Source organism: Carcharodon carcharias, chromosome 32 (genome assembly GCF_017639515.1).
Source record: "Carcharodon carcharias isolate sCarCar2 chromosome 32, sCarCar2.pri, whole genome shotgun sequence".
NCBI lineage: Eukaryota > Metazoa > Chordata > Chondrichthyes > Lamniformes > Lamnidae > Carcharodon > Carcharodon carcharias.
Window position 1 is genome coordinate 21,345,516 of NC_054498.1, and position 26,143 is coordinate 21,371,658.

Below are 26,143 nucleotides of genomic sequence, written 5' to 3' on the forward strand. Positions count from 1 at the left end.
GCAGATATTCTTCAGGGTACTGTCCTAGGCCCAACAAGCTACAGCTGCTTCATCAATGACCTTCCCTCCATCATCACATCAGGAGTGGGGATATTCACTGATGATTGCACAATCTTCAGTTTCATTTGTGACTCCTCAGATACTGAAGCAGTCGGTGTCCATACACAGTAAGACCTGGACAATATTCAGACTTGGGCTGATAAGTGGCAAGTAACATTCATGCCACACAAGGCCAGGCAATGACCTTCTCCAACAGGAGAGAATCTAACTATCTCCCCTTAACATTCAATGGCATTACCATCACTGAATCCCCCACTATCAACAATCTTGGAGTTACCATTTATCAGGGACTGAACTGGACCAGCTATATAAATACAATGACTGCGAGAGCAGGTCAGAGGCTGGGAATTGCGTGGCAAGTACCTCACCTCCCGACTCCCCAAAACCTGTCCACAAGGCACAAGTCAGGAGTGTGGTGGAACACTCTCCACTTGGTTAGAATACATCTCCAACAACACTCAAGAAGCTCAACACCATTCAGGATTGGGATTGGCACCCCATCCACCACCTTAAACATTTACTCCCTCCGCCACCAACGTATTTGCAACCATCTTCAGCTGGTTCAGTGCCAGCAGTGTGTATGATCTATTAGATACACTTCAGCAACTCATCAAGGTTCCTTCAACAGTAACTTCCAAACCCACAAACTCCACCACCTAGAAGGACAAAGGCAGCAGATGCGTAGGAACACCACCAATTTCAAGTTCCCCTCCAAGCTGCACACTATCCTGATTGAGAACTATATCACCATTCCTTCACTGTCGTTGGGTCAAAACTCTTCCTAACAGCACCGAGGGTGCTTATACGACACATGGACTGCAGAGGTTCAACAAGGCAGCTCACCACAACCTTCTCAAGGGCAATTAGTGATGGGCAATAAGTGCTGATCTAGCCAGCAATGGCCACATCCCATGAATGAATAAATTCAAAACAGATCTTGTGCATATGAGATATGATGATGCTGGACATAGACACAGACAACTGGGAGCCAGTTGCTGATGGCCATGACTTCTGGAGGCTGACTGTTTGGAGGGCCATTAGAAGAGGCGAGGAGAAACTAAAAGCTCAACTGACTGAGAAGAGGGCCTAGAGTAAACAGAGGCCAGCAAATCCTGCATTTTCTGAGCCCACTGTCTTTACACAGAGTTGACCACCAAGGTGCAAACCATTATCTCATGACATTTAATTGCCTAATTGCCCTTGTTCAGAGGGCATTTAAGAGTCCAGCATATTGCTGTGGGTCTGGAGTCACATATAGGCCAGACCAGGTAAGGACAGCAGACCTCCTTCCCTAAAGGGCATTAGTGAACCAGATGAATTTTTACAACAATTGGCAATGATTTCATGGTCATCATCAGACTTTTAATTCCAGATTTTTATTGAATTCAAATTCCATCTGCCATGGTGGGATTTGAACCCAGGTCCCCAGAACATTACCCTGGGTCTCTGGATCACAATCCAGTGACAATATCACTATTCCACCACCCCCCATGCAAAGAGGTTTCAGTGGTACGAGGGTAAATGTGGGGGGGAAAGGGAAAGCCCTTCTCATCCTGTCCCTATCTTTCACTGACTCTTCACAATTTTAACAGAGTTATTTACTCTGATCTGAAACAATGCATGGATGTTAGAAAAGAGCAGCTTGGTAGTAATGATCTATGGTTGAATAACCTGTATAAGCTCACATTTAAGAATGGTCACTTGCACAATATTCCAGAGAGCTGTTGGTACCCCAGACAATAGACTGCACTATCAGAAAAGGGAGGAACAGCATTGAAAAGAAAGTCTATAAGAACTCTAGTCTTTCAGATATGACCTTAGTGAAGCTGTGCCTGTTTAGGTAAAAATGGAAGGTATCAAGGCACTAGTTAAAGAAGGACATTGATTCACCTGGTGGATCATTCTTTAGTGAATTATCTCTATTTCCACCACCGCCTGCATGATGTCACCACCACCAAATGCATTTTCACCTCCCTTCCCCTTTCACTCAAGCTCAGGAGATGCAATTACTGTCTGTTTACTTCCTTCCTTCTCATTGTCCAGGACCTCAGATACTCCTTCTGAGAGAAACAGCAATTTAACTGTACTACTTTCAATTTGCCATACTGTTTTCATTGCACATGATGTGGTCTCCCCATTTTGGGGAGCCCAAATGCAGATTGAGTGACCACTTTCCAATTCCCTATTTCCAATAAAGCTCAATGTAAGATGAGGAACAGCATCCCATCCTTCATTTGGACACTTCTTCACCTTCAACACTTTACACAGAATCCAAAACAATTTCACATCTAACTTCTGCCCCATTTTTTGAAGCTTTTGGTAATGATACTGCTTTTCCAATTACACTTCCTCTAGATCCATCATATATTTCTTTACTTGTCCCATTATCATCATCTTTTGCCTTGCACCACCATCCCTTTTGTTACTTAACCTTTTCTGTTTTCCACCCTATCTCAGACTTTCTCTTTTGTTGTTCCTCCCCCACCTACTTTTCCCTGCCTTTGTACTTGCTTAAAACCTGTTGGATCTCAAGCCTTTTCCAGTTCTGATGAAAAGTCATCGGCCTGAAATGTCAACACTGTATCCGTCTCCGCAGATGCTGCATGACCTGCAAAATATTTCCAATATTTTCTGTTTTTAATTGAAAGTTCTTCTAGCATCCCTGACATTCTTCCCTCAAAATAAGACAAATTAACTGTTCATCTGATGTTTGTGAATTTTGCTGCCATATTTGCCAGCGTTATCCAATGCATCAGCCACTACCTGCATGTGGCTAATTAGGAATCCAGCTGTATCTAATATCATTTGATTAATAAAGAAAAAATTGAGTAATATGCTCAGTCATTGGCCTTGTCATCTCAATATCTATATCCACATGACTTACGTTTGTGTACATGAATGTTTTTGTACAATTGTTGGTAAAACTAAAGTGTGCGAGTGTATTTTGATCGTCATGAGAGTTTGACTTCTTAAGTTATTGAATGGTGTTTGATGTTCTTGAAGTAAACAAAATGACAACAGCACACAGAGTATATTCTGTGCTCTTGCCAACCTCTGTGCTTATTCAGTGGTGTTCAGTATGGAGGACTACTGATTTATCAGCTGAGGGAAGGCATAGGTTTCATTGCCCATGTTTGATCTGATGCCTTGAGACTTCATGGGTTCAGTGTTGAGGACTTTAAAGGAAATTCTCCCTCAGCACCCGTCAAATGGACAGGACATACCCAGGGATGGCGATGGTGGTGTCTGTGACATTGGCTGTGAATTATAATTTGATGAGTATGACTTTGTCAGGCTGTTGCTTGATTAGTGGGACAGCGGTGCCAATTTTGGCACAAGCCCTCCATATAGGCAAGACTGCGTAAAGATAGTAGATTTCCCTCCCTAAAGAATATTAATGAACCAGGTAGTTTTTGAAGACTTTCCAATAGTTTTGTGATCACCACTTCTGATAAAGCTTTTTATTCCAGTTTTATTTAATTACCAGAAACTGAATTTAAATCACCCGGATGACTTGGGGGATTGAATTCTTGTCTCTGGATCATTAATCCATGGATTTAAAATTACTAGTGCAGTAACATAACCACTATGCTACCTTACGCAATTCCAAAAACAAATACCAGTAAAATTATTGACTGAAATATACGCTTAATATTTCTGCTTTCACTGAGATTCACAGTTATTGAGTGTTCAATTCACACCACACATTTATTGTTGTGCAGGTAATGCATGTTTAAAACCTTTTGTATCAATACAATGCAAGATTCCTATGCATGCAACAGGCATGTTCAACTTCACATCCAAATTATAAAATATTAGATCCAGTCTGTCAACTCTACCTTTTCAAACAGCACTCCATTCAGTCTTTCTGAATATTGTGACATATCCTGAAGCCCTGAGTTCCATGTATACCTCAATCCAGCCGCACCAGTATATCATAAACTATGTATCTCTTGTGGCCAAGATGGTGGACGAGGACATCTACTCCCTGGGTTCTCTTGGCCACTCACTAAGATTCTAGTGTTATAAGCTCCCAATAAACCCACCGGAGATCCTGCTTCGGACACCAGGAAGTTGGCTTCATAGTATTATTAACAGCTCATAACTATATAGATATATACAGTAAAGGTACAGGTATGAAGTTGAATAAATCCTAGGTCTTTACACACCTACGTCCATCTCTAAACTGACTCTGGGTCATGTGTCTTTGTACATCACTGTGTGGGCAATACTCTACTCAGTCCCACATTAATCCTGTATATACCAGACCCCACTACTACACAGACCTAAAGTCATGTAGTTAGGAAATGCTTAGCCTCTATCCAGCACCTTGTTAGAGTAGTGAGACAGAGATTGGAATCACACCTGTGTACCTCTTTGTAGAGGCCATTATTTGATGCTGTGTAGGAGGCCCCACCTCAATGGGTGACTGTATTGCTTTAAGATCAGTTTAATTTCACAGTATGTGAAAGATAATTTCTTGCTAATTTTTCAACAATAAAATGGAAATTCATTTCTTGTTTGATGCTTACTAAAGAATCTTTATTTTTTTTTTCAGATATCGATGAGTGTTTCATTAATAGTCTGTTGTGTGACAATGGCCTGTGCAGAAACACACCCGGGAGTTTTACTTGTTCCTGCCCAAAGGGATATGTATTTAGACCTGAATCTGAAACATGCGAAGGTAAAATCTATTGTTTTAAAAAGCCCCTGCAGGAATACTAGTTAACTTGCTTGTTTTCATATCAGGTTTGTAGTGAATGCCTCATTGTAACTGAGATACTGGATAAATGCTGTGGATGAAGCTAACATGGTTATATCTACCACGGAACCAACCTTTAGTGCTAATTCAGGAGCTATGACTATGCAAGTTCTGTTAAATTAGACAATATACAAATTTCCCTATTTCAAGTACTATTTGGGTAGTTCTATATAATGCAATGCTACCAGATAGGCAATTATGACAGTCCAGTGGTTTTGTGGTCACCATTATTTATACTAACTTTTTAGTCCAGAGTAAAAGTTCCCTGGCTGCTGTGATGTGATTTGCACCTATGTGGCTAGATCAAGCACCTGGATTACTAGTCCAGCAGCATATACACAATGTTACCACCCTGTTTTAGACAGGCTCAAATAGAAATTAGCTGATCCCAGCAAATTTTCTGTCAACTCATTATAGCTTCAAGTCCAGATTTGAAAATGTACTTCAACCCATTTACAGCATATGCCAAGCTGAAGGACTAAGAAATGAAAAGAAAGGAAACCAGGGTATCAGCACAAGTCGGCAGGTAAATGATGGTGCACCTCCCCGCACCTAACACCTTGCCTGATGGCTACACTGACGTGAAGATGGTACTGCATGAGGAAGTTTCAAGGATGGTAGACCTCGTTGACAATCTACAACAAGAACCCCATAGCTCAGTGTTGCAAATTGCTTATAAGGAGATTGAAAGCATACTTAAGTCTGCAATTGATCATTAATTTCATTGGATATCTAGAGCAGGGGTCGACAAGCTTTGGCACGCTTGCCAAAGGTGGCACGCGAGATAATTGTCCAGTCTGAGCATCCCGAGCCACACACCTGACAGACCACCTTAATAAAATCAGAACCGGAGAGTTCCAAACTTTTTAAAGTCGGTCTGTCAGTGTCAATTTCACTGAGTTGCTGCACTGCTGCTTCCAACCTTTGGGCAACAGTATGGCTACAACTTTTTTTGAAAAGCCCGCCAGAAAGCCGAAAGTACCCAAAGGTTAGCGGCAGCACAGCAACTGTCAGGAGAGAGCTCTTGGTAGGTGAAGTGGTAGGTGAAATCTCTGCAATTTTAGAACCAATTGGATGCTGTGTAGGGAGGGTGGTGGGTGAGGGAGAGGAGGGGATGGGGTGGGGAGAGGAGGAGGGGGGGATGGGGTGTTGGGGGGAGGTTGAAGGGGAGATTAAATACCATAATTATATATTATAGTTATACATAGAGGCCTTATAAGCATTAAAATGTATTACTGGTGCACAAAACCTTAAATTATAGTGGATAAATGAAAACTCATCACGCCACTCCTGAAAGGTTGCTGACCCCTGTGCTGGTGCTTTTCTCAAGGTAGATTGGTTCAGGTTTCTATCTGCCTCTCTCCTGAAACCCTGAGAACACATTCCCCCATGGTCATTGGCAGATAAGTATGCCAGGGTATGCAGAAGTGGTTGGTGGGATCTTGACAAGTACACTAGAAATTGAGCACCATGGTATGCCTTCTTTCATGCAGAAGGAAAATCTGTAATTGGGGTGCTTCTGAGAAAGCATACCACAGAATGGTTAGTCACATACTCTTGATGCCATTAGGCCTGCAATCCAAGGTCACTTTGGAATAGAAACCCACACATGCAGTAATCCTATGCCCCATTGAAATTATTCAGTTCTGTCTGAAGCAGGTATGGGCACAGAGAAGCTCTTCTGCAGCCTGATGTGCCTGGACCCTTCTTTTAAAAATGTCAAACTGCAGAGTTCCCAATGGGAATACTCTCTGTTCCCAGTAGTGATGCTGTAAGTAAAACATGCATTAATTTTATAAATAAAAGCAAAATACTGCAGATTCTGGAAATCTGAAATAGAAACAGAAAATGATCTCTCCACAGCATCTGTGGAGAGAGAAACAGAGTTAACATTTTGTGTCCATATGACTTCTTCAAATCCACCGAGACCAGCTTACACAAGAGAACTCCAGGTCGACAGCGTCAAGACCCTCTGAACTTTATCCTTTATTTTATAACGCCCATCCTCCAAAGCCTATCTGTGCAGAGACACTCTATCTGTCCTTTGTCTGTGTGTGTGCTGGGGGAATTCTTTAGGAAGAGATAGATAGCTATATTTCCCGATTACAATTGTGTGTTAACTAGTACTTGCAATTTGTTAAAAGAAGCTTTGTTTTAAAATAAATTAATCATTCTGAATTTTTGAAAGAGGCCTGGTCAGAGTCTCTTTTCTTCTGGGTACTAGAAGTATATGTACACAATTGGTCATTGTGGTAGGAAAATTAAACATTTAAATTAATGTTGTTGCCTGTGGAGTAGTGGGGCTTGATAATTCACACACTCCTCCCATTCGGTTGTAACATAAACTTTGGGCTGTTGCAGGATTTGGAACGTGGACAGTGGGTGATTGGATACGGAATAATAATTGGTAAGGGTTAAAGGACAGAGACCAGGTTTCTTACACATTGATAAACTAAAATGGTGTTGGAAGTTGCAGATGGAAAAGGTAACCATGACTGGTTTACAGAAATTAACCAAGAATAAGCTAATGGAATTGGCGGATAAACTGGAGTTAGAATTACCTGAAAGGGGTGAGGAAAGCAGACATAATTGAAATAATAGCACAGCATTTGAAACTGGAAAGGATAACAGAGGGAGCACTCTCTCCAGGGGGTGAGTCAATTGAGTTAGCTAAGATCCAGTTGCAAATGAAGCAACTTGAACATGGAAAGGAACTGAAAAAACTTGAATTAGAAGTCAAAGAAAGAGAATTGGAATTGAAAAGGCTGGAAGCAAATGATAAAGGAGAGAGAAAGAGAAGAAAAGGAAAGAGAAAGGGCAGAAAAAGAAAGAGCATTTAGGAAGCTGGAACTGGAATTTCAGGCAAGTGAGAAGGATAAAGAAAGAGAGGCAAAGGAAAGATCATCAGACGTAGGAGCAGAAGTAGACCATTCAACCCATCGTGTCTGCTACGCCACTCAATGAGATCATGGCTGACCTGATAATCCTCAATTCCACTTTACTGCCTTTTCCCATAACCTTTGATTCCCTTACTGGTTAAAAATCTGTCTATCTCAGTCATGAATATACTTAATGACCCAGCCTCTACAGCCCTCTGTGGTAAAGAATTCCACAGATTAACAACCCCCTGGGAGAAGAAATTACTCCTCATCTCTGTCTTAAATGGGTAACCCCTTACTCTGAGATTATGCTCTCCCACAAGGGAAAACAATCTCTCAGCATCTACCCTTTCAAGCCCCCTAAGAGTCTTATATATTTCATTAAGGTCGCCTCTCATTCTTCTAAACTCCAATTAGTACAGGCCCAACCTACTCAACCTGTCCTCATAAAATCCCTCCATACCCAGGATCAACCTAGTGAACCTTCTCTGGACTGCCTCCAATGCCAGTACATCTTCCCTCAGATAAGGGGACCAAAACTGTTCACAGTATGCTAGGTATAGCCTAACTAGTTCCTTGTATAGTTTTAGTAGGACTTCCCTATTTTTATACTCCATTCCCCTTGAAATAGAGGCCAACATTCTATTTGCCTTCCTATATGCTAGCTTTTTGAGATTCATGCATGGGGACTCCCAAATCCCTCTGTGCTGCAGCTTTCTTCAGTCTTTCTCCATTTTAGTAATATTCAGTACCTCTATTCTTCCTGCCAAAGTGCATAACCTCGCATTTTCCCATATTATATTCCATCTGCCAAGTTTTTGCCCACTCACTTAACCTGTCTATATCCCTCTGTAGACTCTTTGTGTCATCTTCACCACTTGCCTTCCCACCTATTTTTGCATCATTCACAAACTTAGTGATAGTACATTCATTTCCCTCATCCAAGTCATTAATATATATTGTAAATAATTGTGGCCCCAGCACCAATCCCTGTGGCACTCCATTAATTACAGGTTGCCATCCTGAAAATGCTCCCCTGTATCCCAACGCTCTGTTGTTTATCAGTTAGCCAGTCCCCTGTCCATGCTAATATACTACTCCCAACACCATGGGCCCTTATATTATTAAGTAGCTTTATGTGTGGTACCTTATCGACCTTTTGGAAATCCAAATATATTACATCTACTGGTTTCCCTTTATCTACCCTGCTTGTTACCTCGTCAAAGAATTCTAATAAATTTGTTAGGCATGATTTCCCCTTCATGAAGCCATGTTGACTCTGCTTGATTAGATTATGCATTTCTAAATGCTCTGCTATTACGTCCTTTATAATAGACTCTAACATTTCACAATGACAGATGTTAAGCTAGCTGGCTTTTGGTTACCTGTTTTTGTGTCCCTCCCTCTTTGAATAAGGGTGTTATATTGGCAGTTTTCCAATCCTCTGGGACTTTTCCAGAATCTAAGGATTCTTGGAAGATTACTACCAGTGCATCCGCTATTTCTGCAGCTATTTCCTTTAACATCCTAGAATGCAACCCATCAGGTCCAGGTGACTTATTAGCCCCATTAGTTTCCCTGGTACTTTTTCTCTAGTGATAGTTATTGTATTTATTTCTGCCCCCCTTTTGCCCCATGATTATTTAGTATTTTTGGTAAACAATTGGTGTCTTCTACCTTGAAGACTGATGCAAAGTATTTATTCAACTCCTCTGCTATTTCCTGGTTCCCCATTATTATTTCCCCAGCCTCACTCTCTATGGAGCCTGTTTTGACCTTCGCCTCTCTCTTCCTTTTTAAATATTTAACGAGGCTCTTACGGTCTGTTTTTACTTGCTTGTTTACCCTCAAAGTTTATTTTCTCCCTCTTTATTATTTTTTTGGTCATCAGCTTTTGGTTTTTAAAACTTTCCCAATCCTCTGGCTTACCACTAATCTTTGCTACATTGTATGTTTTTTTCTTTCAATTTGATATTTATCCTTAACTTCCTTGGTTGGTTTTATCCCCCTTCCTACAAGAAGGAATGAGAAAGGGAATGCCAGCTTAAAAGCCTAGGCCTTGAAAAAAGAGGCTTCGGATGCTGCGAAAGATTCTGATGATGAAAAACCTCCAACCCAAAGCCAAGTGGGGAGATGTTTAAATTTGTGCAAGCCCTCCCAAAGTTTGAGGAAAGGGATGTAGAGGCATTTTTATTTTGTTTGAGAAGGTGGCTAAGTAAATGAAGTGGCCAAAAGTAATCTGGACATTGCTCTTACAGAGTAGGTTGATGGGGTAGAGTTCATGAGGGCTATGCTTCACTTTCAGAAGAGGTATCGGCACAGGTATGATACAGTAAAAAGGCTATTCTTAGTGCATATGAGTTAGTCCCTGAGGCATACAGGCAAAAATTTTGGAATATAAGGCAACAGCCTGGGCAGACCTATATTGAGTTTGAGTGGATAAAGCAAAGTAATTTTGACTGTTCGAAATGGGCATTAAAGATAGAGATATGAAGCTCTTAGAGAAATAATTCTCTTGGAAGAATTTAAAAGAAGAATTTAAAAATTAGTTTCCTCCTGTAGTTAGAACCCATGTTGAAGACCAGTGGGTTAAAACAGCCAGACAGGCAGCGGAAATGACTGGTCCATAAATCTAAACCCTTTTTCCATCATCCCCACAAGCCCGAGAAGGATAGAAGATGGGATGGTTAAAGGAAGGCAAATAGCCAGGGAAGAGAAGGGACAGCTGGGAATACCCTGGAAACTCCTCCCCAGGCCAGAAAGGAGGGTGCTGAGGGTGGAAGTGATATTCAAACACCTAAGTGTTTCCATTGTAACAAGGTGGGACATGTTCATGCTGACTGCTGGAAGTTGCGTTGGAAATCCATGGGACTTACTGGGGTACATAAGGGTGATTCAGGAAAAAGAGCACTGACTGAAAGTACAAAAAATCAAGTTGTAATGTAAACTGCAGCTGTGAAATCAAGTGTGCACACTGCTGTGAGTTGAGGGGAAAAGTAACCCTTTATCCCCCAAATGAGACAGCTAAACCTAAAATCATACTTAGAGATACAGGAACCACTCAAATACTTTTGCTGGGGAAAGACATAACTTTTCCACCAGCGAGTGCATTAAAAGCCAAAGTTTTAGTCAATGGTGGGGAGTATACACCTGTATCTTTGTACTGGGTGCACTTGGAATGCAACCTATTGTCTGGGACAGTGACGGTAGGGGTTGTTCGGAAGTTACCCGTAGATGAAGTTGATTTACTCCTGGGAAATGATTTAGCTGAAGGGAAAGTATTAGCTTCTCCCATAATTACAGAAAGCCCAAGTGAGGTTAAAGAGACAGAGCAGTTGCAGGAAAAAGGTTCCAGGAATTTTTCCTTCGTTATGATACCCGAATAATGGCTAAGCAAAGTCCATCATCAAAGTGATACCACAGACAGATACTTGGCTGGCTGAAACTTTCTTTACAGACTTAGATCATCCGAAAGAGATGTTTAACAAATCTTCTCAAGTTGAGGCTCAACAAGCTAATCCAGAGTTAAGCAAGATAGCACTATCAGCCCAAACTGAAGATGAGGCTAAGGGAGTTCCAGAATGTTATTATATTAGAAATGTAATTGTAATGAGGAAGTGGAGACCTCCTCACAGACTTGCAGATGAAGAGTGGATGCTTGTTCATGTACTGGTACTGCCCAAGTAAGGTAAAGAGATATTATGGATAGCACATGAAATTCCTATGGCAGGACATGTACAGATACAGAAAACGCAAGCATGGATAAACCGGCAGTTTTATTGGCCTGGTCTTCATAAGAAGGTGGTACAGTTTTGTAAAATGTGCCACATATGCCAAATGGTAGGAAAACCACAACATGCAATAAAACCCGCACCCTTAATTCCTATACCGAATTTTGAAGACCATTCAGTACGGTGTTAGTGGACCGTGTGGGAACATTACCAAAAACGAAAGCAGGACGCTAGTATATCATTGACAATTAACAACAACTCAATTTCTAAGGCCATCCCTTTAAGGACCATTACTGCTGAAGTAGTGGTAGAGAAGTTAATCCAATTTTTTATTTGATTTGGATTACCGGTAAAGATCCAGCCAGACCAAGGTTCCAATTTTATGTCTAAAATTTTTCAGAACATAATGAGTAGTTTGGGTATAAAACAGTTAAAGTCCACAGCATATCATCCACAAACAAAGCCATTTATCATTTTTTATCATGGGATTGAGTTTGAATTGGCTGAAGACCGGCATCGGTGATGTTGGGGGCCTCAGGCGGATGCTAACTTGAATCGTCCACTCGGTGGTGCTGGCTGAAGATGGTTGCAAATTTAGCCTTGTCTTTTGCACAGATGTGCTGGGCTCCTCCATCATTGAGGATTGGGATATTTGTGGAGGAGTCGCCTCTGGTTAATTGTTTAATTGTCCACCACCATTAGATGTGGAAGGAATGCAGAGCTTTGATCTGATTCGTTGGTTGTGAGATTGCTTAGCTCTTATTACATGCTGCTTTCACTGTTTGGCATGCATGTGGTCTGTGTTGTAGCTTTGCCAGGTTGGTGCCTCGTTTTTATATATTCTTGCTGCTGGCCCTGACATGCTCTCCTGCAGCCCCTACCCTAAAATTTTAACATAATTTTTGCGTTCGAGTATGCTCAGCATTCAGTTACAATTTGTCATCAAAAATTCTAATTTGGAATGAATTTGACATCAAATTTGTTTGTGCACTGAAAGCTATCCAATGTGCTCAAAAGCTATCCAGTGCGCTCAAATCTCCCCAACATGCTCAAAGCTATTCCCAGTGTGGTCAAAGCTATCAAATGCGCTCAGCAACCTGCATTGAAAAATATAAGGAAATTAATTACTTAAATAATATCTGAATTGATTCAGTTTTTCATTTAGTCCAAAAAAAGTTGTCCATTCTTGAGAGCATACAAACAAGGAACATACGAACAAGGAGCAGGAGTAAGCCATTCAGCCCCTTGAGCCTGCTCCGCCATTTAATAAGATCATGGCTGATATGATAGTAACCTGAAATCAGCATCCCACCTACTGCCAATAACCTATCACCCTTTGCTTACCAAGAATCTATCCACTCTGCCTTAAAAATATTCAAAGACTCTGCTTCCACCACCTTTTCAGGAAGAGAGTTCCAAAGACTCACAACCCTCTGAGTGAAAAGATTTCACCTCATCCCTGTCTTAAATGGGTGACCTCTTATTTTTAAACAGTGACCCCTAGTTCTAGATTCTCCCACAAGAGGAAACATCCTCTCCACATCCACCCTGTCAAGACGTCTCAGGATCTTATGTTTCAATCAAGTCACCTCTTACTCTTCTAAACTCCAGTGGATACAAGCCTAGTCTGCCCAACCTTTCCTAATAAGACAACCCACCCATTCCAGGTATTAGTCTGGTAAACATTCTCTGAACTGTTTCCAATGCATTTACATCCTTCCTTAAATAAAGTGACCAATACTGTACTCCAAATGTGGTCTCAATAGTGCCCTGTATAACTGAAGCATAACCTCCCTACTTTTGTATTCAATTCCCCTCACAATAAATGAAAACATTCTATTAGCTTTCCTGATTACTTGATGTATGTGCATACTAGCCTTTTGTGATTCATGTACTAGGACACCCAGATCCCTCTGCACCTCAGAGCTCTGCAGTCTCTCACTATTTAGATAATATGCTTCTCTTTTATTCTTCCCAGCAAAATGGACAATTTTACATTTCCCACATTTTACTCCATCTGCCAGATCTTTGCCCACTCACTTACCTTATCTATGTCTGTTTGTAGCCTCCTAACCTCTCTCCTCTCACCCTCCAGTCTCCAGACTCTCCTCTCTGTAGCCTCCAAACTCTGATCCTCCACCCTTCTCCTGGTCTTCTTCACAGCTTACTTTCCTACCTACCTTTGTGTCATCAGCAAGTTTGGCAACCATTCCTTCAATCCCTTCATCCAAGTCATTTATATCAATTGTAAACAGTTGAGGTCCCAGCACTGATCCCTGTGGCACGCCACTCATTACATCTTGCCAACCTGAAAAGGACCCATTTATGCCTACTCTCTACTTCCTGTTAGCCAGCCAATCTTCTATCCATGCCAATATGTTACCCACTGTACCATGTATTCTTAACTTCCACAACAATTTTTGATGTGGCACTTTATCAAATGCCTTCTGCAAATCTAAGTACAGTACCACCTGATCCCCATCAGTTCTTAATTCATTTTAGTCTCAGGGTCTATACTTGCCACCCACCCACCCAACCCCTCAAGTCTCAGGATCTAAACTCTCCCCCTGCCCCAAACTCAGGGTCCAAACACTTCTCTCTCCACCGCAACCCCTCCTCCTCCCCCGTCCCTCCACCAAAACTCTACCTTCAGTCTCCGGATCTAAACTCTCCCTCTCTCCCCTTCCAGACTCGACTCTCTACCCCACTGCTCTCCCTCCAGTCTTTAAACTCTTCCCCCATCTCTCCCTCCAGTTTCCAAACTCTCTCCCCTCTCACCCCGCAGCCTCCGAACTCTCCTCCTCTCTCCAGTCTCTAAACTCTCCTCCAGTCTCCAAACTACCCACCCCACCCCCTGTAGCCTCCAAACTCTCCCCCTCAGCCTCCAGCCTCCCAACTCTCCCCTCTTCTCCTCCAGTCTCAAGTCCCTCCCTCCAGTCTTGACTCTCTCCTGCCAATCTCTCCAGTCTCTCTCCAGCCTCCAAACTCTCCTCATCCCCCTCCAACCTCCAAACTCTCCCCTTCTCCCTCCAGCCTTCAAACTCTTGCTCCCAGTCACCCTCCAGTCACAACCCACTCCCCCCATCTCCCTCTAGTCTCCAAACTCTCTTCTATCTCCCTCCAGCCTCCAAACTCTCCCCCTCCCCACCCTGCAGGCTCCAAACTGTCCCCTCCTCTCCCATCAGCCTCCAAATTATCCCCTCCTCTCCAGCCTCCAAACTCTCCCCCTCTCCCTCCAGCCTCCAAAATCTCCCCCTCTCCCTCCAGCCTCCAATATCTCCCTGTCCCCCTCCAGCCTCCAAACTTTCCCCATCTCCCTCCAGCTTCCAAATTCTCCTTCATCTCCCTCCAGCCTCCAAACTCCCCCTCCCCACCTGCAGGCTCCAAATCCTCCCTTCAGCCTCCAAGACCTCTGCCATCTCCCTCCAGCCTCCAAACTCTCCCCTCCTCTCCCTCCAGCCTCTAAACTCTCATCCTCCATCCTCTAAACTCTCCTCCCCACCCTGCAGGCTCCAAACTCTCCCTTCCTCTCCCTCCATCCTCCAAACTATCCCCTCCTCTGCCTCCAGCCTCCAAACTTTCCCCCCCTCTCCAACCAGTCTCCAAACTCTCCCCCTCTCTCCCTCCAGTTCGACTTTTCTCCCCCGCCATCCAGCTTCCAAACTCTCCCCGTCTCCCTCCAGCTTCCACACTCAACCCCTCCCCCTCCAGCCTCCAAATTGTACCCCTCTCCCTCCAGCCTTCAAAATCCTCCCCTCCCTCCAGCCTCCAAACTCACCCCCTCTTCCTTCAGTCTCCAAACTCTCCCCCACTCCCTTCCCTTCAGCCTCCAGGTCTTGGGCCCCCAACGAAGCCGCCAAATTCCAGGCCTCCCTGATGTTCCAGAGCTTCCCTCTCTCTCTCTCCCCCCAATGTTCCAGGGCATATCTCTCTCTCTCTCTCTCTTCTCTCTCTCCCCCCCCCCCCCCCCCCCCCCCCCACAATGTTCCAGGGCATATCTCTCTCTCTCTCTCTCCCCAATGTTCCAGGGCATCTCTCTCTCTCTCTCCCCCCAATGTCCCAGGGTGCCTCACTTTCTCACCGATGTTCCAAGGTGCCTCTCTCTCCCCGCCCTCCCCAATATTCCCCTTCACTGCTCTTGCGCCGACTTCAAATCTTCTGCAGGGCTGCTCGGAAAAGGTCATATCAATTTTCCAGCTGGCCCTGTAAATGGAGATCTCTGTTTGGTGGGGGAGTGGGGGCGTTGGGAAGTGAAGGGGGTGGAAAAGGGGAAAGTAGGGAATGGGTGCGGGGGGAGAAAGAGAGGAGGGAGGAGGAAGGGGGTGCAATGGGGAAAGGGGTTGGGGGGTGAAGGGGAGAGGGTGAAGTAGAGGAGGGGGGAAGAGCAGGAAGGGTGAGCAGAAATGGGGTAGGGGAAAAAGAGGGAGGGGGAGGTGGGGTAAGAGGAGAGGGGAGGGAAAATGGGGAAGAGGGGGAGGGGAGTAAGAGGGGGTGGAGAGAGTGGGAGTAGAATAAGGTGGGTGGGGGAGGGAGGGAAGAAGAGAACTGCTGCAATCTGGGGGGCGTAGGGATTGGGGCTTTTTTTCTGGTTTGGATTTTTACACTTATCAAGTAAATGCAAAAGACTGAAAGACCTTCCTACTGGAATTTTCTGGGTCCACCGCTGGCAGGACCAGAAAATCCCACCCTACTTTTCAAACACCTAGGTTAGGATTTTTCCCAAAGGTTTCAGGATACCAATGTCAATGTTAAATAGGCATCAGAAGCCTGCATTGTGGAAAAGTGGTCTGTGATTTTCCCTGAATCTTTAAAACCCATTTAACGTCTTTTACCAAACTTTGGTCATATGATTTAATACTGCCTTATGTTGGCTCACCCTACCTGAAAAGTTTGGAGGCGGAGGAGTGGAAGAAAATTGCTCCAGGGCAAGTAGGGTAGAAAATTGCTCGGCATGCAAAAGCGGGGGAGAAAATTGCTCCGGGTGGCGGATTGATCGGGAAAGAACTGCTTCAATCCAGGGGGAGGTGGGCAGTGATGGATGTTATGTAGGTTGTGCTACACGAGTAATAGGTTATGAAGATATAAAGAAAATCATAAGTACCTCATCAAAACAGGGCCTGCTTTTTCTAAAGTTAGCTCTGTTTTCAAAATTCATAAATATGGAAAATAAACTGATCGTTTTTGGTGTCCGAATGCTTGTGATTTTGCTAATCACAAGTTTTTGAGCACTGTGGTTTGGGGCAGTTGATAACATTGATGTCAGTTACGGTACTTGTAATGTTAAATGATAGCTAAATAATTGGTTTTGAGTACAACTGATGTCAAATGATAGCTAAATGTTTTATTCTGAGTGCAGTTGATATCAAATAAGTGCAAATGAATGCTGTTGAATGGAAATGATGTCAAACCTTTCAGCTAGGGCCCCTCATTGAACCAAGGTTAATCCCCTGGCTTGTTGGTTACAGTAGAGTGGAGAATATGCCAGGCCATTAGGTTACAAATTGTGATTGAGTACAGTTCTGTTGCCCATAGCACCTCATGGATGCCCAGTTTTGAGCTGCTAAGTCTATTCTGAATCTATCCCATTTAGCATGGGAGTAGTGCCACCTAACATGATGGAGGGCATCCTCAATGTAAAGGAGTACATAGTGATGTAACTCCTGTTGCTTTACCTGAAATGGACTGAAGAACTTGATATGTTATCCTGTACTCTTCTTTTATAAGTAGTCACAGGTATTTAAAAATGAGAGAGATTGTGCAAACCACCATCTTTAATATGACATATTATAGGTAGAATTTAAAATTGCACATAGTTATTTTCTGCTCCTCACTTCCCAATCAGGAAGAGATGGGTATATTTTTTAATTATTAGTTCTTCCTCAATTGTCAGCTAGATCTTCCCACTGCACTGTACAAAGCACAATAACTTGTTCTCAGATTCCACCAATATTATTCTGAAATGAGTGACTCAGAAGTGATCAAGACACCTTATGGGTTACAGCCTTACAGTTAAATGGATGACTCAGTGATTATAGTCCTACAGATGCAAATCCACTACATATAATTCTATGCTATTGTTCTGTGATAAGCCAAACTGTGTAATAAAGCACACTGAGCCAATATATATAGGATTATAGGATAGTAACTTAGCCCAGCAAGGCATGATGTTGCTATGGTACACACTACTAAGAAAATCTAACGTTTTTAAATCAAAACTTTGTAACTTTGGTGTATATGTACAGTATCCAAACTTATATTCCAATATAACAGAAGCCTAGCATCCTCTTTTTCCTTCATAGTTTCAAATCCGTAGTCATCGAACAAAAGAAAATAATTATAACATTGTACTACTGGTTCACGTCTCTGAATGAAATGGTTTAACCGGGTTTATGTAATTTCCTTTTAGCGATTTATATGCTATACACTGTCACATTGTGGAACAGTCAATCTGGTGCATTCTTTGTTTAGTTGTGACTTATTTGAATAAGATTACACTCACACCTAACGTTTAGGTTCCTCTAAACTGCATGCTTTTGTTATTACAGTTTGCAGTGTAAACCACAAATAGCTGAAAATTGGATCTATGTTTTAATGCCATAGGGGATTAAAATGCTTCACTTTATGTTAAAAGGTATAGTAAATCTCTCAAAGTATGGAGAAACTTAATATCAGCTAGGATATTGCTATGAAGCTTCTGCTATAATGAACTCTGGTACTGCCATTTATTTGAGAAAGGACAACTTGAGTCAGTACCAGGTCAAGAGCTGCTTATGAGAGTCACAAAATAACTCTGGAAACCATACTGCCTAATAAAATATAGAAAGAGGGATAGGCCATTCAAGTCATTGGACCTCTTCTACCAGGTATTTTCTTTATGGTTGAAGGATCTGTACCTCAACTCTATTTACCTCCATATCACTTACCTAGCAAAATTTTGCATTTGAAAATATAAATTGAACCATCTGGGGTTTGAAAATGTAAATTCAACCAGCATTCATAGCCTTTTTGGGGTAAGAGTTCTAGATATCTACCTTATGTGGACGCTGCGTTTCATTATTTCACTCCTGAATGCCTGGCTTTAATTGTATGATTATGCACCCCACCAGAAAAAATAGTTTCTCTGTATCTACCTTATTAAAATCCCTTTAAAATTTGAAAAACCTTGATGAGATTGCCCCTCAATCTTCTAATCCCAAGGGAACACAAACTAAGTGTTAAAACCTGTACTCATAATTGATCCCTTTAAGTGCTGGTATCATTTTGGCAGATCGGCACTGTATTCCTCTCAAAGCCATATATATCTTTCCTGAGGTGCGTTACAGTTGTTCACTATATCCTTTTGGGAAGGAAATCTGCCATCCTTACCAGTCTGGCCGACCAGACCCACAGCAATGTGGTTGATTGTTAAATGCCTTCTGAAATGGCCTGGCAGGCCACTCAGTTCAAGCACAATTAGGGATGGGCAATAAATACTGGCCTTGCCAGCATTGCCCACATTCCATGGAAGAATGAAGAAAACAAATTGAACTCAATATTTCAGATGGAGGAGTCTGACAAACGCTCCATAGAATTGAAGCATAATTTCCTTATTTCTGTATTCTGAACCCCCCTCCTAAGATAAAGGTAAACACAGTCAAGATGTCACTTTTTGATTATTTTCTGTACCTGTGCAGAGCATAATAATGACCTGTGCACAAGGTCACTCAAATCTATCCCTTTGCTCCTAGTCTCCCATCATTTAAAAAAAAAATTCAGATTTTTCTTTCTTAATTTTATTTTATTTTGATTTTATACTTCCCCAAATTTAACTCTAAACCTCACATTTCGCAGTCAGTAACAAAGTAACAGCGCTCGCTGCTGACCTCAAAGAAAGCTACCCACAAAGATCTAGCAATCTCTGGTGCAGATTTCCCCTTTCCTGACATCAGTTTGAATCTGACGCCAAGTCAAGGGAATATCCAGCTGACCAGCAACAGTGATGTCATTAAGAAATCAATCGCGTTGATGTATTGTCACAGACAGCAAACCAGGAAGTAAAATGCACTGGATCATTCACTTTTAATTAAAATATTATAGAGTAAAATAAATGATTGGAACATGTACATGAGATTAAGATGGAAGCTGAAGCATCGGGCAAAATTTTGCCCTTGGTGGGCAGGCGGGCCCCACCGGCTTGGCAGCAGGCAGGCAGCCGACCCCCACCTCAAAACAGGTCCCGCTGCCATTTTGAGTGGGCAGGCTACCTGACAGGAAGCGCTATGCATTTCCTTTGTGGGGGGGGGGAGGGATTCCCCAACTGTCAAAGTGTGCTGTTTTGCATGCGTGCAAAAGAGCGCACATCTCCCTGAGACTGTGCTGTCTCAGGGAGATTACTGACAGTCTCAAAAACTTTAAAAATAGAAAAATAAAAAAATTATTAACATGTCCCCCTCATGTGACAATGTCACACGAGATGGGATTTGTTAATAAGAAGCACAGAAACTTTATTAAAGTTTTTTAAAATGGACATGAAACCTCATCCCGCTAGTGGATGAGGTTTCATGTTTTTTCAGAAGCCCGCTGGGGCTCTTGGCCTGCCCATCAACCTTAAGCTTGGACAGGCAGGGCCTTTAATTATCTTAATTATCCTGTCAATGGCCTCAGTTGGCCATTGACAGGTTGGTGGGTGGACAGCTGATTTCGTTGTCCCCCCGCCTTCCTAAAGATTTAAATGGACCCTGACATCATCCCGCGTCGGCGAGTGGGCCCTGCCCCCAACTCGCCGACGGGAAAATTCTGGCCATCATTTTGCTTTTTGTGAAGCTGAGTAAACATTTTTTTTTATTTTAAAAATCTGTTTTATCATAAATGGAGAAATTTGGCATTCCACAAATATATATATTTTTTTCAAGGCCAGTGAGACTGTCAGCATTAATTATAGTTTAGTATGCCATTAAAAACCCAGTTGCGTCTCATTCAAGAAGGAATAGCTTTTTCATCAGTTGTTACAATAAGACCAATAGTGTAAAAGTGGAAGTTCTTATCAATTCAATGATTTTTACTTGACTGCAGCCTGTGGAAGGTGGAGGGTGGGTATGGTGTACCCTACCGGGAAGCAGAGATCCACTGACTGCAACTTCTGGATTTTCACGTTTAAATGAGCCTTAGACCATAAGATGTAGGAGCAGAAGTAGGCCATTCGGCCCATCGAGTCTGCTCTGCCATTCGATGAGATCATGGCTGATCTGATAATCCTCAACTCCACTTCCCTGCCTTTTCCGCATAACCCTTGTTTCCTTTACTGATTAAAGATCTACCTATCTCAACCTTGAATATATTTAACAACCCAGCCTCTTCAGCCCTCTGCATTAAAGAATTCCACCGATTCACTACCTTCTGAGAGAAGAAATTCCTCTTCATCTCTGTTTTAAATGGGCGCCCTCTTACTCTGAGATTATGCCCTCTGGACCTGGACTCTCCCTCAAGGGAAAACAACCTCTCAGCATCTACCCTGTCAAGCCCCCTAATTATGTTATATGTTTCAATAAGGTCGCCTCTCATTCTTCTAAACTCCAATGAGTACAGGCCCAACCTACTCAACCTCTCCTCATAAGAAAATCCCTCCATCCCCAGGATCAACCTAGTGAACTTTCTCTGGACTGCCTCCAATGCCAGAATATCTCTCCTGAGATAAGGGGACCAAAAGTGTTTACAGTATTCTAGGTGTGGTCTAAGTAGTGCCTTATATAGTTTTAGCAAGACTTCCCTATTTCCATTCCCTTTGAAATAAAGGCCAACATTCCATTAGCCTTCCCTATTACCTGTTGAACTTGTATGTTAGCTTTTTGGGATTCATGTACAAGGACTCCCAAACCCCTCATGCTGCAGCCTTCTGCAGTCTTTCACCATTTAAATAATATTCAGATCCTCTATTCTTCTTGCCAAAGTGCATAACCTCACATTTTCCCACATTATATTCCATCTACCAAGTTTTTGCCCATCATTTAACCTGCCTATATCCCTCTGTAGGATCCTTGTGTCATCCTCACCACTTGCCTTCCCACTTATTTTTGTGTCATCCACAAATTGATGAGAGTACATTCCGTTCCCTCATCCAAGTCATTAATATATATTGTAAATAATTGTGGCCCCAGCACTGATCCCTGTGGCACTCCACTAGTTACAGGTTGCCATCCTGAAAATGCCCCCCACCATCCCAATTCTCTGTCATCTATTAGTTAGCCAGTCCTCTAAACATGCTAATATACTACCCACAACACCATTGGCTCTTAACTTATTAAGTAGCTTTATGTGTGGTACCTTATCAAATGCCTTTTGGAAATCCAAATATATTACATCTACCAGTTCCCCTTTATCTTGCTTGTTACCTCTTTAAAGAATTCTAATAAATTTGTCAGGCATGATTTCCCCTTCATGAAGCCATGCTGACTCTGCTTGATTAGATTATGCATTTCTAAATGTTCTGCTTTTATATCCTTTATAATAGATACTAACATTTTCCCAATGACAGATGTTAAGCTAACTGGCCTCTTCTTACCTGTTTTTGTCTCCCTCCCCTTTTGAATAACATTGGCAGTTTTCCAATCCTCTGGGACTTTTCCAGAGTCTAAGGACTCTTGAAAGATTACCACCATGGATTCCAGGAGTTGCTGTCAGTTTCAAAGCATGATGGCAGTGAATTCTGATGGTTTCACCCTCATTCCTACTGCATGATCACATTTTCCAAGTATACAGGCTTAATCTGTCCCTTTGTAACTTCCTGCTTCCTTGTGCACAACAAACTATCTCCTAATTTAGTGTCAGCTGCAAGTGTGAATAAATAAGTTGCTTTTTTTCACCAATTTATTAACATACATGATGAAAAACTGGTAGCGTAGCACAGATCCTTGTAGAATACCATTTTTGACATCCCACCAGAGAATATTCCTTTTATCCGTGCTCTGCCTCCTACTTCCCAACCAATTAATAACCCATAATCCCAAGGTTACCTCCAATTCTGCACACACTCAATTTTTCTAATAATCTCTTAAATGGAACTTTATAATTTGTCTTCTAGAAGTCCAAACAGACAACATCCATAGACCTGCCTTGTCATCAAAATTTCCTCCAAAAAAAACTAGAATTACTTATATTTCAATACAAAATCATTGAGAAATGAATTTTAAACCAAAAAATAATGTGTGAATATCTGAATGTAGGGTTACTATTTTACAAGAATAACTAGAATTCTGCAAAGCTCTAAGGAAACATACAATTTTGATCTCTACAGATTTTTGAAACAAATATCCGTAGAAAATTTTATAGTTGTTTTACTAGATTATGAAAAAATGCCTTGTAGCATTTTTGCTCTGCTGTGGTGGAATGCGCTTACGAACTGTTTTTCTTCCGCTGGCCACAATATTGCAAAGTAATTCAAATGTTTTACTTTATTTTGCTCTAACTAATGTTTAGGCACGCAACACATTTACGGATCCCAGAAAAGCATCCAAAGCCTATCCTTGAATCCTAAATCCTTTATTTCTTCCACATTTTGTGTCTCATTTGAACTAGTAGCAAAACACACTGATGTTATTCCTCAGGGATCCTTTATTGTAAAGAAACACAGTCTTCACAAAATAATTGCCAAATTTTATTCTTTTGCTAAACCATAACGTACGAGATATCTTATTAGATTGCATTGCAAAAATATCATGTCACTTTGTGAATAATTTTAATATGATGGCTATGTCATGCAGCTCTTTTCCCTCCTCACTGGTGAAAATCCATTGATTATTTTTAAGATAAATAAGCAAACATCTTACCACTTAAATCTGTATTCAGTGCAAGAAATCTTCTTTTAAAATAAAAGTTGAGAATTAGAACTTTCTTGTTCTAGAAAATAAAAAACTACGTATGGAAAAAGAGGTCAAGAAACATTCTGTTCTCAAGCATCTTAAGAATGCTACTCTGATGCCGTTGCCAAGAATATTCTTAGGCACAAGGCCCAAGTAACCATTTTTAACATGTGAACCAAGAAATTGAATGTCAATAGGCAATTCTACTGCAGATGGCATTACACACACAAATGCTCCTTCAGATGTTGACTAAATGGCAATCAGGAGCCAAACATTGGCTGAATTGCCCCCAGCCTGGAGACACTTAGGTCAATTGTAATATTTATACCACTCCTTCTCCTCCCACCTTGCTTGAGAGTAACCATTCAGCATAGACTGTGACCATACCCAGGGCATTCCTGAATGTACTCTAAGACGTCCTTATTAATGAGCAGGTGAACACAGTATTCTGCGATTCTTTAAAAATTCTCTGTAGATTGTGTCAAAGTTTCACTTACAATTTTGACAGAAAGGTCAATGGTATTATCTTTCTTAGTTTATGGCTCTGAGTATCTCTAGTGTTTTCAAATAATAAAAAGAGCAAATATCCAATCTCGATAATCTAACGTATCTCCTGTACAACGTGCTACAGCTAGCGATCGGCTATTGTGAGAACTTCTATTCTCAGGATGACAGCCAGGTGTCCTATACCAAAGCCTAGTGAACAGAAACCGAACAATTGGAGGATCAACACTACTACTGCTAGTAACACTGATCAATAAGCACCTCACTCCCATTTAATTCAATACAGAAATAGATGGGTTGTTTTGTGGTCATTTCTAAAGTAGTCAAAGCTTCAATTGCATGTAACTGGAGACTTATACTCCTGTATGTTAGAGACATGTGTAACCACGTGAATTTGTGCTGCTGGAAAATGCTGTGTGGATGTTTTTTGGATTATTGTCTGTACTTATATGATAGAATCCCTATGTTCACATGCAAAGGAAAAATTCAAAAACTTGCGAGCAAACAGGTTCAGAAGTTGGCTGAGCTACACATCTTGATTCCTTATCCAACAATACCCTAGCCTAACAAAAATCTATTGATCCCAGTTTTGAAATTTCCAATTGATCCCTCAACATCTTTTCGCAGGAGAGTTCCAGGTTTAAACTACCCTTTTTGCTTAAGTGTTTGTGACATCCTCCCTGAGTGGCCAATATCCAATTTTCAGATTATGCCCTTATTCTGGACTGTCCCACTGGAAGAAATAGTTTCTCTCTATATACCCATCAAATTCTGTAAGCATCTTGAACACATCAGTTAGATCAGCACCTAATCTCCTATACACAAGGGAATGCAAACCTAGTCCGTGCAACCTGTCCTCATTTGAGGATAGATTCCATAATGCTGAGCATACCTGTGGTTTATATCAGCTCTGGCAATTGTTCTTTCCCACCAAACACATAGGTGCTAGGGCCACTTGCACCTCTGACTAATTAAGGTTTACAAATTGGCTGAGGAGTTATGGATTTTGAAAATACAATTCCACATGTCATGCTGTCCTGGCCATCCTGATTTAGGGAAGTATTAAAAAGAGTGAGGGTCCAAAAATTAGATTAATGAAGTGAAATCATACCGTGCGATATTCAAATGTAAACATATTAACTTATTCATAACAAATTAGCACCTCCCTTAAAATGACAGGTAACTATACTGAAAGTGTAAGTTTAACTGAAAAAAATTAACAAAGATATTTAGAGACAATTCTTTACTTAAATGTGACTTACCAGCTAGATAACATGCATGTATTTTCCTCCCAGATATCAATGAATGTGAGACCAATCCGTGCATCAATGGAGATTGTAAGAATGTACCCGGCAGCTATTCATGTCAGTGTTTCCCAGGAAGTACTCTTGATGCATCAAGAACTCGTTGCATTGGTATGTCCATTTAAATCTTTACCTTTTATTACCATGCGAAAAAGCCTCCTTCAGTTGAACCTGTTACTCAAATGTGAAAATAACTACTGGTTGTTGGACATAGAGAAGCTCTAGCAAACCTTTTTTCGTAAAAGTAAAAGCAATATAGAGCTACCTATAGAAAACAAAATCAATTCTCCAGATTATTGTTTAGTTGCACTTGCTAAGTTTGGCCTTGGCAGCAGCTTTTACTTTGAGCTTGTACTACTAAGAGTAAAATTTCCTATACATTCTTACTAAATTGAAAGTTATAATACCATTAAACTACTATGAATGAGAAATAAAACTGGCATGTAAATGTTATGTTTATCATGACTAGAAATTTCACTTTTGGCGCTGCTCAAATGAATTTGAACTAATGTATTTATTAGTTGTTAACAACTTTTTATTAAGGTGCAAATGAAAAAATTAAAAATGTTAAAGTTAAAATTGAAACTCTGGCCCCTAACATGCTGGGACTGTGGTGCAGAAGGCCGGGAAATGCGCCGAAATGAGGGATACCAGGCCCTAGCCAGCCTGTTAAATCACTATAGACTGTGTGATGAAGGTACTCCCACAATGCTGCTAAGGAGTTTCGGATTTCTGGCATGATGAATGACCTGGGAGCTTGAAAGTAATGGCCTTGTCCTAAGCGTTGGAGGTTGTGGATTTGAGAGGTGCTGCTGAAGAAGCCTTGGTGCCTTGCTTCTGTGCATTGGGTAGATAGTACATATTGTAGCACGGTACAGCAATGGTGAAGGTGAATGTTTAGGTTAATGGATGAGGAACCAATCAAGTAGACTGCTTTGTCCTGGGTAGTGTTGTTAGAGCTGCATGCATCCAGAAAAGTGTATTCCGTAACACTTGTGACAAGCCTTGTAGGCGGCAGAAACATTTTAGGGAGTTGGGAGGTGAGCCATTCACTACAGAATACCCAACC

At 41.6% G+C, this 26,143-nt stretch overlaps 1 protein-coding gene across 1 annotated transcript in view; it reads left to right on the forward strand.

The window, feature by feature from the left end:
- The window catches only part of LOC121272136 (fibrillin-1-like), a 639,088-nt gene that overhangs the window by 382,869 nt on the left and 230,076 nt on the right, over positions 1-26,143 (forward strand). Inside the window, exons 19-20 of the mRNA XM_041178628.1 lie at positions 4,619-4,744; positions 25,066-25,185. Of these exons, the coding sequence (XP_041034562.1) occupies positions 4,619-4,744; positions 25,066-25,185 (246 nt within the window). The remainder of the gene's footprint in view (positions 1-4,618; positions 4,745-25,065; positions 25,186-26,143) is intronic.